Source organism: Vigna unguiculata, chromosome 9 (assembly GCF_004118075.2).
Source record: "Vigna unguiculata cultivar IT97K-499-35 chromosome 9, ASM411807v1, whole genome shotgun sequence".
Taxonomy (NCBI): Eukaryota; Viridiplantae; Streptophyta; class Magnoliopsida; order Fabales; family Fabaceae; genus Vigna; species Vigna unguiculata.
Window position 1 is genome coordinate 39908431 of NC_040287.1, and position 20766 is coordinate 39929196.

General features: G+C 29.0%; 2 protein-coding genes across 10 annotated transcripts; both read left to right on the forward strand.

The window, feature by feature from the left end:
• Positions 1-188: 188 nt before the first annotated feature.
• On the forward strand, positions 189-7676 carry LOC114163056 (AAC-rich mRNA clone AAC11 protein-like). 9 transcript variants are annotated; one of them, XM_028047110.1, is made up of 8 exons: positions 191-654; positions 763-899; positions 980-1012; positions 1169-1238; positions 1796-2224; positions 4597-4933; positions 7095-7172; positions 7276-7676. In XM_028047110.1, exons 5-8 carry the CDS (start codon positions 1818-1820, stop codon positions 7324-7326), a joined length of 873 nt encoding a protein of 290 aa, XP_027902911.1. In that variant the 5' UTR covers positions 191-654; positions 763-899; positions 980-1012; positions 1169-1238; positions 1796-1817; the 3' UTR covers positions 7327-7676. The 9 variants fall into 9 exon arrangements, with proteins under 9 accessions (XP_027902919.1, XP_027902917.1, XP_027902918.1 ...); XM_028047112.1 differs by having other exon boundaries at positions 828-899; XM_028047115.1 differs by having other exon boundaries at positions 191-387; positions 828-899.
• Positions 7677-16312: 8636 nt separating this feature from the next.
• Positions 16313-19133, forward strand: LOC114164721. The gene is made up of 7 exons (XM_028049468.1): positions 16313-16501; positions 17568-17654; positions 17803-18024; positions 18099-18260; positions 18352-18405; positions 18490-18633; positions 18725-19133. Exons 1-7 carry the CDS (start codon positions 16349-16351, stop codon positions 19109-19111), a joined length of 1209 nt encoding a protein of 402 aa, XP_027905269.1. The 5' UTR covers positions 16313-16348; the 3' UTR covers positions 19112-19133.
• Positions 19134-20766: the final 1633 nt, after the last annotated feature.

Sequence of the window (20766 nt, forward strand, 5' to 3'; positions counted from 1 at the left end):
TGTGAGGAGTGTAGAGATTCCGTTAAGGTGGTGTGAAAGCATTAACGGCGTAAGGGCATGGTGTGTAAGGGTAAACCGTGAATGGTTAGAGGGAGAAAAGAGGAAAGCCGTGAGATTATTGATCTACGGTGTGGTGCAAAGGAGTGTCTGTGTGTGTACTACAAGATGTATGTATATAACACAAACAGGTCCTTCAATGGAAACACCAACCCACACACACACCATTTCCTTTTATCACAACATCAACCTGCTTCCTCTTCAACCCTTTTTTTTTTTCTTCTCTTCCTTCACCTCTCAGGCTTGGCTTCCTCTCCAATTTACAACACTAATTCACATAACCCAAAGTTTCATCTTCAGGATCTGACACTTTTCCAAACATACAATGGGGTTAGCCATTTAGACAGCATCGATATCTATCTCTTTTTCTTTTCTTCCTCCTTTTGCCCACCCACGACAGCCAAACTTGTCTTAATCTCGAATCCTTTCTTCTTCTCCCAATTTTGTTGGCTCATTTATGTTTTCAGATGCATGTTCCAAGAGTGTTTCCATGAGTTTGTTCCGATTCCTTTTTAAATTTTCAACTGAAACCTGTTCTGGGGATTTCCTTTGATCATTGCGATTAATAAGTTGCAGAAAATTTCCAGTTTTTTGAAGGTTGGGAAATAAGACCCCAGTTTTTTTTCTTTTGCCTTGTTTGTTCCTCTATTCCTTCGTTTGGTGTCTGTGCTAAGTTATTCCTGAATTTTTTTTTTGCCTCCCCAGATACATTTTTCTGAGAAAAAAGGGGTTTTGAAGCTCTGAACTTTCTGCTTGTCCCGTAATTACAGGGACGATCGTTGCTGGCTTGGGTGTAAAAGACTGAGTTTATATCCATCGTCGCTGATAGAAGCTTTGGAAATGTCATTATTACTTGAATTTTCAACATAGATTTACATTTTCCATAGCTTCAGAACTGAAATTCCGGCACTTTTTTCTGCAGCCATAGACGAAGTTCTGGCCGGACCTGATTTAGGTGAGAGAAACTAATGTACTTAATCAAAATTAGAACTGAATAAATTGATTCTGATCGCAACCTTGCAGTCTTGGCCGCAACAGTTAATTCAGTTTTGATGTTCATATGTTCTTGATATTGTTCTCTGATTTCTCTCTTCTTCATAATTTCCTGCAGGTAAACGAAAAATCCCGTTGTTTCAGAATTTCAGAAGGAATTGATTGCTGTTCTAGTGTTAATTTGTAAGGTATAAACATCTAGTTTTTTTCCGGATCTCTTTGGCCTTGGTGCTCTTCTTAATCTCAACCGCTCACAATACATCCTAGTGTGGCTTTGAAGAGACGAGACATTAAGCAGAACCGGCCGAGACCAGTTGAATTGAATCCATTGATGTCTCGTTTTCACATTATCCTAACTGTCCTGTGGAAATACTGAATTTTGAACCTCTTTTTTCCGTGCGCACAGAACATTTCCACTGTCTTCTGTTCCTCTCCCTCTTGTTATTGTCATCGCCCATTTTTGTCATGACCCAGATATAGAAGATGCTCACAGTGCACAATTTATTTTTTGTTGGGAATCCATGACCATTCGATGCACAAATCCTGTTAAACAGTGTAGTAACCTCAGTCAATTGGGATGTGGACGAGAGAGACGCTGTCTGTGTCCTTTTTGTGAAGGAACACAAATCCAATTTCAATTTCAATTTAAAAATGTAGCAATTTGAATAATTAAATCTTAATTGTAATTATTTTTATCGTGGCTAGTAGTTAAATTAACCTAGTATGGTGATGATGATGATGGCAGGGAAGGGTTGAAGGTTGAAGAAATGGAGAAAGAGTCAAGTATTCGAAGCAATAACATGGTGTCTGGTGGAAGAGATAAAAACGGAGGGGATGGGTCGTTGCTGTTGAGGGCGAGTTCCGATGGCGCTAGACAGGGAACGACGTCGGATTTGGTGTTGCAGTGGGGAAATCGGAAGCGGTTAAGATGCATGAAAGTGCAGGTTAAAGATGATTCTTCAGGCCCGGTTCAGAGGACAACGGTTCGGGTGGATCGCCGGGTCGTTAGAACCGATAAGGATTCTTTAAATAAACCCACCTTCGGTGTCAATAATAACACCCTTGGAGTTGGACACACTCATAATAATAACAATAACAATCATCATCATAATCAGAGTAACGGGTATCCAAATCTCCGTCAACGGCCTTCTTCTCCGCAGCAACGAATTCTCAGGTAACGCTATTTGTCATTCACTCTGTTACTTTATCTTTCCTCATACATGATAAACATGATAAATGAATTGAATATGATTTAATTTTTTTTTTTAAAAACAAAAATCTGATTGAGCAAGACTGAAATGAGATCTGAGAATAGGTCAATTTGACAAAATTCCGGATTTTATACCAAAAAGAGGGAAAACTCAAGATTTGTGCCTTGTGATTGATAAAGTTTGTGATCGTTACTTAAAATTACAAATCTTAATAATTATTATTTTTTTGTTTTCTCTGGTTGAGTGTGTATCCATCCATACTTATCTTGAGGGCAAGGATGGTGTTGGTGGCGCACTGCCGAGTGGGCCATGTTTTGTTTCGATCTGTTCTATTTTGTTCATTAAATAAAATAAATAATCTAGGGTTTGTGGTGGTGTACATGTACTAAACGTATTTTTAGCGAAAGATATGTATATAGTTCGAAAGCAAGCAGCACATGGGTACGAGTGGAATAAATATCTATCTAACAAACTGGTTAGAAGGGAACTGGGGTGTGATGGTTTCTTGGTAAACTGGAAACAAAGAAACAAAAGTAGCAGAGAAAAAGCACAGCGTGGACATGGGAATGAGTTGAAAGTGTAGTGGCGAGTAGTGGGGCAGAGAGTGGTTTTGAAATTGTTTAGTGGGAACTGCCACGAAATTTCGTTGGGGGCAACTTGTAAATCACATTTCTCACCCAAAGAATCTTAAGCTTCAATACTGTAAATAAATTTAAAATTTAAAATTTGGGCCACTACTCAAATTATTATTATATATTTTAATTCATCTCGGCTGAATACACCAAGGCTTATATTCTGTCGCCTCCCCAATTGGTCAGGTCGTTGGAGTCTCATCCAAATTAAACAATGAAGAGGAACTCACGGTGAGTAAGTGCGTGAGATCCCCTTCTTCACTTCCGTCAAATTTTGTTTCCAGATATCTTCGATCACTAAGCTAAGCTCACATTCTCTCATCTGCCTCACAAATAGATAATAGGGTATAATATCTGGTTCTGAATTTGGATTAACGCCATGATATTTAGGCACACAAAAAAACAAATAGTTGGAGGATGATTCTTGCTTAATCTGTTGGAAACTAGCGGAATCCTTCACACATTGCTTTATGAATTTGGATGTTTCATTTTTAAATCAAATAGTTTGTGTCCGTTCCTTTATTACATTTTAACTTGGAATCATCGGTAGCGACCGGCGAGTCTGATACTGAAAATCAGGTTAATAATCCAAGCAGTGCTGCTTTGCTTCTGACGTCTGACAAGGGGTTTGAGATTTCTTAGGAGGTTTAGGTTGGTGTGGTTGATACTTTTCCGTTGACATTTTCTTTCTAGATCTAGTTTTTATATATTTGGTGAGTTTTCCATGGAAAAACCTAGAAGATGAGGGGATATTTATTTTGACTCTGTCAAATCTCTGACCGGTCATTTTTTTATTTACTGTGAGATTTAATTCCAAGTTTCGTTACTGTTTACTACTGTTTGGAAATTATATAAAAAAGAAAATAAATGTTGAATTTTATGATAGAAAGATAAGTAATGAAGGAGGTTTGTGCGTTGTAGAAGATAGGATTAGAATTGGATTAGGATCAGAAGAGAGGGGGATTTGCAGATTGTGGATCTACATGTAGGAGGAGGAAGCAGGAGTTGATTATTGACATGGATTAGGAGCAGAAAGACTTTGTTGGAACCATGGAATGGAGGGTTTCCTTCCACGTGTTAACGAAACGTCCTTTTCCATTTTGGCCGTCGGATCGAAGGGACCAGGTCGCAGATCCGTCTCCTTCATCGTTCGAACACGTAGCAATCTTCATCTTCATTGTCCAATAATAAAGCTCTCTAAATCCAACGGCTCCAAAGAAGGCGTGGAACCAGCTGTGGCCGTTATAGGGAATTACAAACACTTTCTCTCTTAGGCTAGGCCCTCAAGGCTTAACTCAAATATCCAATTCTCATCGACCAAAATAAATTAACTACCCAACTCTCCTTCAAACCAATATACAAATACAAAGCCCCGCAAAGAGCCAAAAACCACCCCTTTTTCTACGCTAAAAATCTGTCTATATAGATTCCAGCCTCTCCCACCCTTGGATCTAGATCAATCCCCCAAGGTTAATTCCGTAAACTCACCACTCCCTGGTTACTTTTCATACACAATATATAATATAATAATATATACATATATGTTTATTAACTCTAAAATAACCTCTGAAATGCATCTTCGTTTGCCCTATTTATTATGTCGTGTTATGTGATGTGATTCACGTTCTTACGATTAAGAAAGACACATAGGATAATTACATGTTGGTTGTGGTTGCGTTTTAAATTTTTGGGTTGTAATTTAGGAACTCAGAAGGTTCAAGTGCCATGAGAGGAGGACAAAGCAACGGGGGCGTTAGGGGAATTGCCTCACCGGACAGGGGTGCGCACGATAAGAGGGGGACCCATAACAACCACCTTAATGACAACAACAAGTCCGCAGCCTCATCGGATACTGCGCACGATAGCAAGAAGGGAGGGTCGCCCTCCGGCAGCGGAGACGCCGCTCCGCCTGTGTGGCCCCCAAAATTCGTGATTGCCTTGACCAACAAGGAGAAGGAAGAAGATTTCCTCGCCATTAAGGGCTCAAAGCTGCCTCAGAGACCCAAGAAGAGAGCTAAATTCATTCAGCGCACCCTCAATGTAAGCCTCACTTCCCTTTTTCAGCTTTTTCATTCTTTTCTTCAACTTAATTATTATTATTATTATTCATCACATCAACATGATCTTTTCTTTATGTCGAATATCTTAAATCATAGCAGCTCCCATCAATTTATTTTCTAGTAGTAATACAATGACAATAGTAAAACAAATCTCAGTGAAATTTATAATTTGGATGAAGTTACTCTCTGTCTGACAGAGGTTCTATGACCTTGTTTTGGTACTCACTCAACAAGAAAGGTGTTCTAATTATTTTGCTTAGTAAGGGTATAATAAAAATATTAAAATGAGTGTGAATACCAACTGAATCATATTTTAATTTTTTTTAAAGCATATTATTATTAGTATAAAGCTTAACCCATCAGAAAATTTTTTACTAATAAATTTTAATAGGATTATTATTTTTTATTAAAAAGTTGAATTCTGGGACAGATTTATTTGTAGCATATTCTAATTTTAGTAGTTGATTTGTGGTGGTATTCTTTTAGGTGAGTGCTTTTTTTTTTCCTTTGGTATTTTGCTTTTCCCTTTTCCTGAAAAAGCCATACATGGTTGGCAGCTGTGGAGTGCCTTACACGCGTCGAACGGAGCTTGGCTCACACCGAATAGTTAGTCACCAAAATAATTAAGTAGTCTAACATCACCACTATCTGTACGTAGTCATCACTATTTTTACGTGAGATATATTTAATTTTTTAATTTATTAAAAATAATAATATTTAATCATATTTGTTTATTTGCTTTATTACTTGTTTTCCATTATTACTTATTGGAATTGTATACAGATAGAGATTAGCCTACTCTTCCACATGCTCACAGATGGATCCCGAAAGCTGAATAAGCTTTTAGCAAGTTATAGTAAAATAATAATTAAGGAAGGGGAAATTGAATAGTTTTCTTGAATTTGATGCCTACACCTACCATTTAGTATAATAATCTGTGTGCAGCAGTACCTAAATTAAAAAAAAAAAATCTGTTTCCTCTTTCAGTCCTAGGTGGCTCTAATATGCGGTTTCTTAAACCTGGTATTGAAAATTCTGTTCTTTAATTAAGACTGAAACTGTGATCTTAATCATAAAACTGGTATTATTGAAAGTTCAGTTGTTTAATCTACAGTAAAACCGTGGTTTTAATATTATTATTTTATTTAGAAAAATATTATTATTACTATTATTTATTATTGATATTATGACTATTACTATTATTTATTATTGATATTATGACTATTACTATTATTTATTATTGATATTATGACTATTACTATTATTTAATATTGATATTATGATTATTACTATTATTTATTATTAATATTATTATTATTATTTTTTATTGGTATTTGGCCACTTGATATTTATCTATTCAATGCCACCTTAATTGGGTTCTGGTCAGTATAAAAAACACTTAAAGGAAATAATGAATTAAGTAAAAGAGATAATAAATAAATAAATAATTTAATAAATAAAAAGAGAGTATCACACGTGTGGAGTTTAGATTTATATATTAGAAAGTGGGAGCGACCATACTGGATTACATCTTCTGCGTAATGAGTGGTGCCAGTTGTAGTGTACGTGCCTGATTGAATAGGAATAATCACTACACAGACTTATCAACAAAAAACCAAAACTCCTACTAACTAGACGACAAATTTAGAAACTTGTTGACCTCTTCTTAGCTGGATGGAATACCAGGAGAAATTGTTGTGTACTCTCATAGTAGTTCAAAGAAATAAATCTATACCCTTGTGTAAAATATGTATATCTATATCATTTTCATTTCTGTTTTAAAAATTTATTTTGAATAATGAAAATGTGTGACGCATCTTATTTATACACTTCTTTCTGGTTGTGAACAGAACTAAAAGAATTATAGTTGCTTAGGTTTAAGTTTATGTTTTGGTCTATATAAGGTTTCATCTTATTTTACATTTATAATATTATAATTTCAAGAATGTGCATTCTAGTTCAAATATTTTCTTTTATTCTCTTCTTTTCTAATCCCTGCATTTTTATAAACTTGGAAGTAAAGATGAAAGTTCTTATTTATTTGTTTAATGGGTTATTTTCTGTCTTATTAAGGTGTTATGTATTGAAACTAAAGATAAGTGCATCTGTGATTTGAGTTTTGAATATTGTTTGTTTGACAGCTCGTTAGCCCTGGCGCATGGTTGTGCGATCTTACCTTGGAACGATACGAGGTTAGGGAGAAGAAAATATCCAAAAAGGTAAATGGAATGGGAAAAAAGAAGAACATCCCATTTCTAAAATTATGAGAAGACGATGTTTTTGTGACACATAAATAAAGAAATAAAATTTATTTTGATGCAGAGACCAAGAGGTTTGAAAGCAATGGGAAACATGGAGTCTGATTCTGAGTAGAGAGATAAGTGAATGATGAGGCTATGAATGTTGAGAAGTGAAGGTGCTAAGCTTTATGTTTGGTAAGGATGTAGGAAATGCATGGATTTTTGTAAAGCATGGCATGACATCACAGCTGGGTGTCAACTCATCGAAATCAAAATATTAAATATTTTAGCTTTGCCACTGCTTAGCTTAATCTCCCTGCCTTCATTTCCTTTCTTTCCTAGTCTGGAAAACTGCTTTGGAATTGCAAATGACTAGGTGTTCCTCAAGGAGGGGCATTTTCACTAACACAATGTGTCTCACAACACCTTTGACAACATTTTCTATTGTTCATTTTATCACACAAATTATCATTTACCCCGTCATTTTTTATGATAATTTTAGGTTAAAATAATATCACTATTTTAGTAATGGGGTTGCCGGACACTTATCAAACTTAAGAAAAAATTGCATGCTCATATAAATATTTTGTTTAAGGAAAGTCTAGCATGTACATGCCAATGAATTAGTCAGCTTATCATTTTTTGACCCCTTTGTCATTAATATGTAGGTAATGGTTATGTCTTTGTTCACTCTTAAAATAGGATTAAAAATATAATTTTACACATCTATAAATGAATATATAATATTTTTAACTTGAAATGTTGAATTTAAAATTTATAATTGTATACTATTATTCTTACCTAACTATCATCGGTTTCATGGGTTGCTCAATTTTTTTTTTTAAAAAAAGAAATTATATATATTTTTTACCTTGTCTTTTATAACCTTTGTAAAATTTTATTCTTAAATCATCTTTATCTCTTTCTTTTCTCTCTTTTAATGATTTTTTTTTGTTTTTTAGAAATTAACTACACCCTTCGTGCCTTGTTTGTGATCTCTAGCAAAAAACATTTTAAAATAGAGCATCTTCTAGAAGGCTGTCATAATTTCCTTTGTTGAATTGAAGTTCATACCTCTATAACAAGTAAATGATCCTTAATCTTTTTAAATAATGGGATCATGTGTCAGAGGAATTTGTTTGTTCTTAGGTACGATGATGTGTGTTGTCTTAGTTTTCTTTTTCCATGTTTCCATCTATCTTTGACCTAGCCTTCTTTGATGATTATTACCCTTTCTATACCCAAATCAATGATGAAATCTCAAGCAATTGCTCATAAATGCTTTGTTGTGATGAAGTATGGACTCAAGACTACTCATTAAAAAGTGAAGATAATCTTGGTTAAAGAAGAAAAAAGTGTATACAAATAAAAAGTGGAGTTAAAATCATCAATTTTTAATATTGATAAGTATCGGTATGCTACACAATCAATCACTTTAGGAATTGAAGTGCTTTTTTTTTTCTTAGATTTCTTGAGTTTTAAAATCCTAGATTCAACTTCATTCTTCCAAGCTGGAATTAAATACAAATCCTTATGTTTTTATGTACTCAGTAACTCATCCTTGTGAATTTTTATTATTAAATATTTAGTTGCATTTCAAGTATTTTATTTGATTTTCATTAATTATTCTTTTTTAAAGTAATGCAATTAATAAATTATTCAAATACTACTGAATTTCAATCACATACAAGACTAATGAAGTGATGAGTCGGAACCATGTGTTAATAGATGAGTGACTTGACTTATTTAATGATATTTTATTTTTTAAAATTATTTAATATATTTATATTATAGTAAAATAAAAATAGATAGATTTAATTCATTTATTTTATAACAATACAATAAAAGTGTTTATTTTTTTATCAAATAAATTAAAAAATTAAGTGTCAACTTACATAATTTAACAAATAAATTAAATATTTATATTATTTAAATATTATAATATTTAAAAATATTATATTATCAATTTACATAATTATAATAAAAAATAGTAAGAAGTTTGTTTATATCAACCCATACTTAACCAATTCAAAGTGTTTAACCCTAAATTGGATTCAATTTAGTCCACCTTTATGAAAATTAACAGTGAATATCAGAAACCATAATTAAGTGAAATTAGGACATGTTATAACCTATTTCGATATCTTTACATATGTTGAGGTGGGACCACTTTTGGAGTTATGCCAAGACTGTTTAATTGTTTAATTAAACCATTCAATGGCAAAACTATGCCCTGTACGAGGAAGAGATAGAGATGAACATTTGACTGAGCAGTTGAAGCTGTTTGGAATTGTTGTCGTGGTCCAACCATGTAACAGTCTCTTTCTTTCATTTGTGTCATGTACGTATATGTATGATATGTATCAGTATTTAATATTTTAAAATATTATATTGATACTAGTATCTAATATATAAATTAATAATAATTTTATAATAATAATCATTTATAAATTTTTATATTAAAAATATATTAATTTATATTTATATTTATAAAAATAATTATATATTTATAAAAATAATTATATATTTTTTAAAAAATTATATATTTTTTAAAAAGATTATATATTTTTCAATATGTATATATATCGTATATTGTGTTCTATTATTTTTAAAATTAATGTATTTATGTATTATATTTGATAATAGGTAAAGTTATTACAATTATAAAAGTTATAATCTGAAATAATAAATTTGAAACACATATACAATTTCAATCTCCCAAAATTAACAGGAATTTAAAATGTTTTGGAAAATCTCTCAAACTTAGCCGTATATTTTAAAGTTTAAGAGAATCACGTAATTTTATTAAATTTGGATGACAAAATCCAAATTTATTATAAACCAAAAATACAATTAAAATTTAATTTATATTTGGAGAATGCATTCTCTCCTATGGAAAGGCCGGTTTTCTTAACTTTATATGTTTTAAAATTCATTATAATTATTAAAAAATAGATAAAATAAGATAATTAAGTTGTTATTTTTAATCAAAATTAGAATTTGTTCTCTATAATACGTGACATAGAAAATCATTAAACATAATTTAATATTATTGAAACCAAAATCTAATTATGATTTATGAACATCATAAATGTATTTTTTTCTTTCGAAAAAAACAAATAAAAGCATTATAGATTTTCACCAAAACATATTAGCAATTATTAAAACAATTTAAGGGTTTTCTAAGGGTGGCTAAGGATACAAGTCAAAAATAATTAATATGTATTGAATCATGGAAAACTTCATTATTATTTGTAATATTAAATAAAATCTGACATAATAACCATTAATGTAATTTTATTTATTTAAATGATTAAAATGTTCATAAGTATTACATTTGGATTTAATATTTTATTTAATGTTCAAAAATAAAAATTAAAAAATAATTAAATGATAAAATAATTATATTTTAATATTACTATAAATTAAAATATAATTAAAGATAAAAAGATTTAAATTAATAAAAAAAACCAACAAATAATATTGTTAAAGGTCTAAAAAGTTTACAAAAAATAAAAAACAATTAAAGTATCAATTTAAAATAATATTTCAACATATGAAGTTTTTAATTATAAATACATAAAACTAGTAATATAAAAAAGTTAATTATCTAAATTTTTAGTAGGAACCTTAAAATTTTTAAGTATTTATTTTGTATAAGAATTTCTTGCTTAATAATAATTTTAAAGGATAGTTTTGTCTATATAAAATCTATGATACGTATTTATATTATTTTAACCGATGAACTTAATTATTTGACTTTCGATATAAAAAAATGGTGGAACTGATTTGTATTAATTATTCTTTAGCCGCTCTACCCAAACCCACAAACTTATACTTCATTTTCTTCTATTACAAGTTTTTAACAAGGGAAAAGGAAATGTCTTTATCAATCCTCCATTCAAACAAAAAATTTTTTTTTTTCTAAAATCTGAACAAACTTTATTTCATAAATTTAATTTGTGGACCAATCTCTTTTTTCGTCTTGGCAAAACATAATTTATGACAAACAGTATTCCTATTCGAATTCGAATTCAAAATATATTATTACTTTGTAATTTTACTTTTTTTTAACTTAAGGACCTCCAAATTGAAACCCAAAAGGGTCTTTAGATATAATATTTTTCTATCTTCTTTTAATATTCGAATGCTGTTGCGAAAGTCGTTACCAAAATTAAAGAATGGCCTCAGACCATAGATAGCATATCTATTTATATGAACACCTGAATTCACAGAAAAACTAAACAAAAAATAACAATATAATTAATAACAAAACACTACAAAGAAGCACAAACTAGAAAATAAAAGAAATCCATTATGTACCAAAACAAATATCACAAGTAATAATACTCAAGTAATGGCAAAATAACTAAAGATCCAGAAATGAACATATGAAATCTCTGCACATCAACACATGAGAGAGCTATATACTACTGGGCAAGCCTCGATCTCTGGTAATCCACACAAAAAAATAGAGAAATTGAAAATCTCAAGGCGGAAGCTCGGCATGTTCAGATCCTGTGAGAAGATCCGAAGACGAGAGCAACGGCGGCGGCTAGAAAACCGGCGACGAAGGAGGGAGAGATGACGGGAGCGGGAGAGGTAGGACTAGGCGCCGGCGCATCGGCGGCGTAAGCGGCGGAGACGACGGCAAGAAGGACCGTCATTGTGGTGATGGTTAGGACTTGAGAGGAAGCCATTGTTTATCACTGATTTAGGGTTTTGATCGAAGGAGTGTCGCCAGATAAACCAACGACAATGAATTGCGGCGAATGAAGTGAAGAAGGTGAGGGAGTGTTGTTTATATAGAAGGGAAATGAGTTGAGAAAGCAAGGGTATTTTGGGAATGCAGAGAAATTTACAGAGTGGCTATTATAATTTGAGTGGGTGCTGTGCTGTTACAGCTGGTTCTGCTGCCAAAGTTTGGCAAACCTGTTTTTTCTTCTTCTGTCTTTTTAATAATTTCCATTACTGTATTATATTTTCTCAATTAATTAACTAATTAATCAATAAAAATAAACTAAAAGAAGATTTAGGGGATCATCAAACTGCATGACTTCTGCAGGAGAATCTCTCCCCACCAAAGACAACAATAATTCTTCTACCTAACAAAAATATTTTCTTCAAATGACTGTTTATTATTTTTAAATGTTAATAAATTAATTCTTCCAAATGCACTCACGATGGTTTACCATCGTAGAAATTAATTTATTTTTAATCATATTAATAGATGTATACAATACACGTGGTCTGACAAAAGTTATTCATCAATAAAGTTGATAGATATTTTGTATTGATAAATAATTATTCAAAAATATACAAGTGGGGATTTAGTCAGCAATAAGTAGATTACTTATTTTATACAGATAGAACATTTAACGAATGGAAACTATTTTGTACCAGGCGTTTTTTGTTTTTTATTTTAGTTTTCGTTCTTCCTTTTGTTTTCTCTATTTATATTTATCATTCTTGGGGTTTCTTCCTTCTGCACCTCCAATTTTTTTATGCATCCCAAATTTTATTGTATGCCAAATATGTTTTTTCAGAATATAAATATATATATATATATATAATATTAAATTAATTAGATAACCAGTAAATATTGTTTATCAAGTGTATTTACTGTGGAAGTGCTATATTTACCCATCCTCGCACCCTTAAATTACTAGATTTTGAAAACCGGTTTCGAAATCCGGTTTGCAAAAGAAACGAATTTCTGATTTAAGGTAAAAGTTAAGTAATTCATTGAACTTAGAAATTTGTTGGATTTGAAAATCTAATTTAAAAATTTATCGGATTTTAAAATTCAGTTAAAGAACGTAGCGAATTTTAAAATCCGGTTAAGAAATTTACTAAATTTTGAAATTTGATTTAAGTAATTATCTGATTTCAAAATTTGATTTAATAATTTACTTTATTTTGAAAGACTTGTTGATTTTTTTTTCTTCTGTTGTATAAAACTTTTGTATACAAATTTTTTGTAGGTTAGACCTCTCAGATTGTCTTTATTTTTGTTCAAAAATTTTATTTGATTCCTCAGGTTTAAAGTCATTTTAATTGGGTTTTTATGTTTTAAAATGTATCCCAATTTAATCATCTTTATCAGTGCACCACTTATGGCATTAATTCAGTGTGATGTGTCACCTTATGTTTCTTTTTTTTTTATTTTTTATGAATTTGGAATTTTTTAATTTAGAAAAAATATGTCAAGTGTCAAATTAGGACTATGTCCTCGTGGTTTTTTACTTTTTAATTTAATTTTATTTTATTTTAAAAAAACTGTTACATGTCAAAAAAGAGTCGATGTTAACTCATGATTTTTTAAAATTTTTAATTTATTTTATGATTTAAAAAAAATTGTCACATATTATTGTTGATGTGAAAAATCTCAATTTGGTTCATATATTTCTTATTTTGTATCACATTAGTCTCAATTTCTTTTTAAATGGGAGCAATTTCATCCTTTTTAAATTGAGATCAAAATTAACTTTTATACAAATATTGTAATGATGAAAAAAAAAAACTTAAATGTCACCCTAAAACCCAGTTGAGTTAGAAAAATTATATTTATTCATTTTTTAAGTTTTGGGATTGTATCAAAATTTAAGAACTTAAAATATATTTAACTCAATATATGTGTATAACTTTATTTTTAAGGGTACTGCTGACCAATGTCCTAAGGACACTGCTTAAGGTGTAATTAATGAACATTGAATTTTGTAAAAGTTTATAGTCAACTGTTATATTGAATTAATTTTGATCTTAATGATTATTAATGCAATTTTACATTATTTAAAGGATAAAATTGTTCATAAATATTATACAGTTGTAATAAAATAACTATATTTTAATGTTGTTAAAAAATTAAAATATAATTAAACGTAAAAAAACTTAAATTAACATAAAATAAAATATTATTTGCTTTTTTTTATTTTTTTCATTTAATTATATGTTAATTTTTTCGAACATTGAAATATAATTATTTTTTAATTTTTTTGTGTGTATCAAATAAATTATCAATTATAAATGTGTAATATTTATGGACATTTTTGTCCTCTAAATAAAAAATAATTACACTAATAATTATTAAGATTATAATTCATTTAATATTACAGTTAACTATGAATTCTTATAAAATTCAATGTTCATTAATTACACCTTATTATGAATTTTTACAAAATTGAATGTTCATTAATTACACCTTACTATGAATTTTTACAAAATTCAATGTTCATTAATTACACGTTGAGAGCACGGATTAAGATATTTTTGGTCCAGCTAACCAGTGGCCTGAAGATAATTTTTAGGTCCAGTTAATGAATGTTGAATCCTGTAAAATCTCATAGGTAAGTGTAATATTAAATGAATTATGACCTTAACAATTATTAGTGGACTTTTACTTTAGGAAGAGGACAAAAATGTTCATACATATTATGCATTTATAATTAATAATTTATTTGATGCACAAAAAAAATAGTTAAAAGAAAATTAAATAACAAAATAATTATATTTTAATGCTACTAAAAAGTAAAATATAATTGAACATAAAAAATTCATTAACATAAAATAAAATATTATTTATTTATTTTTATAAAGGTAATATTATGTTAATTACTTCTAATTTTTTATTAAATAAATAAATTTTTTTTTGTTAAATTATGTTCAATTATATTTTTAAATTTTAACAACATTAAAATATAATTTTTTAATTTTTTAATTTTTTTAGTTGTGTAATAGATAAATTATTAATTACAACTATATAATATTTATGGACAATATTAATAAAAATGTATTAATAATTGTTAAGTTCATAATTTATTTAATATTACAGTTACATTTAAATATTGAATATTGACCTAATTTCATAAATACAATTTTACTTTATTTAGAAGACAAAAATGTCCATAAGTAAATACAACTTTAATTAATTGTTTTTTCAATGCAGACCTATAAAAAATTAAAAAATAATTAAATAATAAAATAACTATATTTTAATGTTAAAAAAATTAAAATAAAATTAAATGTAAAAAAAGTTAATTTGAAGGAGTGGAAAAAAATATTACGAAGAAAGGAAAAAGTTTTTCATATGAAAATACAAAAATTATAACTTTCAAAGATTTTTATTTTTACAAAAATGAAAGACGATACATTTCAAATATATCAAGTTTTTATTTAAGTTATTTTTATAATTTTTTTAGTTTATGTTATTTGAATGTTCAAATATATTTTAATTTTTAACGACATTAAAATATGACTATTTAATTTTTAACTTTTTACTGTGTAATAAATAAATTATTAATTACAACCATATAATACTCATGGACAATATTATCTTCTAAATAAAGTAAAAATATATTAATAATTGTTAATTTCGTAATTTATTTAATATTACAGTTACATATGAATTTTTATAAAATTTAATATTTATTAATTATACGTTTAAGTGCTCCCTTGAGACACTTGTTAGCTTTCTCTCTATTTTTTTTATGAGAATGTTAACATGTGTCTGACACCTAGGTAAGCATAATTAAAATGTCTTGAATATTATTAAAGAATGTTGACCCAATAATCATAAATACAATTTTACTTTATTTAAAAAATAAGAATGTCCATAAGTAAATACAATTCTAATTAATAATTTATTAGATGCACACCTATAAAAAGTTAAAAAATAATTATATTTTAATATTACAAAAAATTAAAATAAAATTAAATGTAAAAAAATTTGAAGGAATGAAAAAATATTATGAAAAAAGGAGAAAGGTTTTCGGTGCAAAAATTATAATTTTCAAAGAGTTTTTTTTTTTTTTTACATAAATTAAAGACGATACATTTCAAACATTTTAACTTTTCATCGAAAGACTCTTCAATAGTTAAAGAGATATTTTTTTTTTGTCATTCCTTCAATTTTTTTCTTACATTTAATTATATTTTAATTTTTAACAAGAACCTTAAAAACACCTATTAGCAACAACCTTCTTTTTATATTAAATAAATAGATCGGTGAAAAGTTATAAAAGCCAAAATAATAATTTTGTAATAAATGCAAAAATAAATGAGTGATTAGTATTTAAACTGATAGTCATGCAAGTTTAAGTTGTAGATGTCTGGTGGTGTAGGTTAACATATAAGTGGAGAAAAGAAATCAAATTAAAATGAGAAAGACAAAGGCTAAAATTTTGTTCCTTTGGGCATTTTTTGCATTGTGCATCAGATTCAACGTTGAAGCAAAGCCATCATCAACGCTAGAAACAGAAATTGAAGCCAAATTGAGGCAACTCAACAAGCCCGCTGTGAAAACCATCAAGGTTTGCATTTCCAACATTCTCTCATTCTTTTTCCAGATTTTAACTTTTTTAAATGCTCTCAAATTCTTTATTTTCATAAAACCAAATCATCAATGCTTCCAAAAGCCTAAATTTCTCATCTTAAAGAGAAAATATATTAAACAGAACTTCTTAAACTTTGTTGGATATGTTGTAAAAAAAACATTCTATCACAACAAGTGCCGGGGAAAGTACGAAAGGGTTGACTATTTCATCATCAATTTCATCAGTGAAATTATTTAATGCAAGATAGAAGTTATTAAAGTCAAGGAGATTATTGCTAATTTTAAAATAAATTTCCAAGTGAGTTGAATAACGTACAACATAATAAAGTTGTTTAAACATTCGTCTCAATTTTTTTAGAAGATATTTATCTTCTTAATACCTAGCATTACAAGTTTGGTTATAAAAAAAATTAGTCAATAAAATTATTAATTTTCATAATTTTATTTTGATAATATGTTTATTATTTTTATACTTTTCTTTTGCGTAAAAGTACTTGTCTGCTTAATACCCGGCTTTAGAAGTTTTGGTTATAAAAAATTAATCAATAAAACTATTTGAATAATATATTTATTTTTCGATATTTTTTAATACAAATATTTTCTATTTATACTAAAATTTTAATTTTCTTCTCTTACTTATATGTTCTCATTTGTAAATAAATACACAATTTTTTTCTCAAAAAGAGATATATGAAACATTTTTTTTGGAACTTTAGAAAAGAGAGTATAATTGGTAAAATTATAATTAAAGTTTTGAACCCTACAAACAGCAAAACTTAAATAAAATGAAAACTGACAATTGAAAGGAACGTAAGACATATATTTTTGTGAGCTTGGTTATTTGTATAGAGTCTAAAATTTCTAGAAATCTAATTCATGAAAAACTTAGAAGTTATTTGAATATTTTTTCTATATGTTGTTAAAAGATATCTTTCAATGATGCTCTCAAAATTTAAAAGTAAATACATGTGCAGTATATATATGATTTTTAATTTAAGAAATAGAAACAAATTAGAAAGGTTATATTTTTTTTTTTTTTGCAGAGTGAAGATGGAGACATTATTGATTGCGTCAACATCTACGATCAACCAGCTTTCGATCATCCAGCTTTAAAAAATCACACTATCAAGGTCTCTCGTTATCTTTCTATATGATCATTTAATTTTAAATGAGTAGTTTTGGCATTAAAATTGTGATTATGTTGACGATTTTATTTTGTCTGAGTCTGATACAACAACATCTGAGTATGCATCTTAATTTAAAGAATGGATGTGGCAGATGATGCCTGATTCAAGCACAGAAGATGATTCAGAGTTAGAGCTATTTCAGACATGGCAAAGGAGTGGAAGTTGTCCAAAAGGAACCATTCCGATACGCAGAATCTTAAGAGAAGACTTACTCAGAGCTGATTCTCTTCATACCTTTGGCCGGAAATTTTCTCCGCATTTTCAGAATTTAACAGCAAACCAAAGAAAGAATTTTATTCCACAAAATCGTTCGGTATGTGTCGATTAATATCACTACAGTTTATTGTTAGAAGTTCAACAACTACTACTAAATCTTAATTATTACAGTCAGCATATCTTGTGACGATGGGATACAATTATATCGGTGCACAAGCAGACATCAATGTTTGGAATCCAAGGGTTCCTGAGGCAGGCGAGTTCACCACTGCTCAAATATGGCTTAAAAACAATAACAATCCCTATTTTGAAAGCGTGGAATCAGGGTGGATGGTTCGTTCCTTACCTTCGCAAAACTTAGCATGTTCTACATTCACTAAATAACAAACATCACTAATGCTTTATTATTATTATTATGATTTAGGTGAATCCAAAGCTATATCGAGATGGGGCAACGAGGTTTTTTGCCTATTGGACAGTAAGTTATTTTGTTGATTAATTGATCTTAGTTTTGTTGTTGTTCAAAGATGAAATATTGGTGTGTTGGTTGATTGTGGTGCAGAGGGATTCATATAGGTCAACAGGGTGCTTTGATCTTACTTGTTCAGGATTTGTGCAAACAGGGCAGGTAGTGCTTGGTGGTGCAGTAAACCCTATATCATCACGTTGGGGGAAACAGTATGCGATTAACGTTGGAATGTTCCTGGTAAAAGAATGTTGGAATTATTACTATGATTATGTTAGAAATGATGGTAAAAGATTAAGATGGTGTTTATGATGAATGATGTATGATGCAGGATGCACACACAGGGAATTGGTATCTGAAATTGAACAAGAACATCGCCGTGGGTTATTGGCCCGCTGAGATATTGAGTTCTTTGAGGCACAGTGCGATATTGGTGGAATGGGGAGGACAGGTGGCAAGTGGCAACATAAAAAAGAACACCCCTCACACGAGAACACAGATGGGTAGTGGAGAGTTTGCAGATGGTCGATTTAGGGATGCGTGTTTTATGAGGAACATAAGGATCATGGATTATTCTCTTCAACTCAAGTATCCTAGTTATGTAAGTGCAATGGCTGATGAACCCTATTGTTACAGTGCTTTGAATGAAGCCAAATATGGGGCTGAGCCTGTCTTTTACTTTGGAGGCCCTGGACGAAGGCCACCCTATTGTTCCTGAGATCCATTTTCAATAAACATATTTATTTAATTCTAAACTTCATTACTTATAAAATGTCTTAGATCTTAGAATTTTTATTATGGTATATAGTCATTGCAATACAATAAATTATTTCAAAATGAACAATGATATTTTTATTACTAGATTTTGACAATTTTTTCTTATTAGTATGTTATTTCAGTAATGAAATCATTCGAAGATTTTTCACATACTGAGAACCAAATGTTCAAATAAATATAAAATTGTTGATAGGACGAAACTAGAAAGAAGAAGAGTTACTCAATTCAAAGTGTTATAAATTATTCAAACATTGATGGATACCTATAATACACACTGATTGGATTTTAAATATCAGTGCAATGCAATTTTATCTCTAATGATAGGACATGTTAAAAGTTGACAAAAATATGAATTGAACTTGCAAATATGAATATTAATTATAGATAATTGTTGAATCATAGTTACAAATGTGAATTGTGAGTATTTTCTATAAGGTTTTAAACCCCATTTACATTTAAATAAATGTGAGTTGCAAAAAAGTATCATAATTAAAATGTTTAGTTATGGAAAGTTGAGTACTAAGATGAACAAAAAAATACAAAATTTAACATTTACATAAAGTTCAAACTAATTTTACAATAGTTTCTATAAAATTATGGAAGAGAAATTTTAAACATCTTTCTCACTATCTCTTTTTGGAAAGTTAGTCCTTAATCATATCATTATCTTGAAATTTATTCAAATCAAGTATTGTTTAGATTTAAGTCAGATCTCTTTTTTGTTGTGTGTGTGTTTTTCTTCTTGAAAATTCTTGGTGGAGCCAAAAACTTGATTAACTTTATGGAAATCTTCAACTTCGTTCATTTTATCAAAATCTTCAACTTTCTTCATTTTATCTTTGATTATCATCTTGTTTGTTATTAAAAGACATTTTTGTACAAAATAAGTGCCAAATTTTTTTTAGACTCTAATAATTTTTTGGTTAAACTTTTACTTAAACTTTATCTTTTTATTTTTCTTTGTGATTTTACTTTTAACATATTCTCTCTTTTTTAATTAGATTCACAAATGTTATTTTTGAGATAAAAGTAAAATTGAGTGGGGATCTCTAAAAATGACTGAGATGAATTATTCTCAAAGATAACATTCTATCTTATTTTAGTGTATAACAATATAAAATAATGTTATTCTAACATTACATTATAACATATTTAAATGATGTAAACATTTTCTCGTTTTGAGTGTATATTTCATATTCATGTGTATCTTCCTCGTATTTTAAAATTACAAAATTGGAAATGTAACTATCAAAAATTTTTCTTCCCTTCGTCTCTTGCTTTCGATGTTTGTTTTTAGTTTTAATTCTTAATTTGATGTTCTAATTTTATTTGAAAATTCATAAAGACTTTTAGTTTTTATCTTTTAATTTCTTTTTTTTAAATGTTCAATTTGATATTTTTTGTTAAATTAATGTTAATGTTGTGTCTGTACATGTTTAAACAGTTTTTTTTTTTAAACAAAATTTGCTACATGACAGATCATGATTGTGTCGTATGACAGTGGTAGTGTCACGTCCCATTGTTAACGTCAGTGGCACAACCATAGCCTTACACGTGTAGGGATGTCAATAAAATGCACTTGTGAGTATTCGCAGA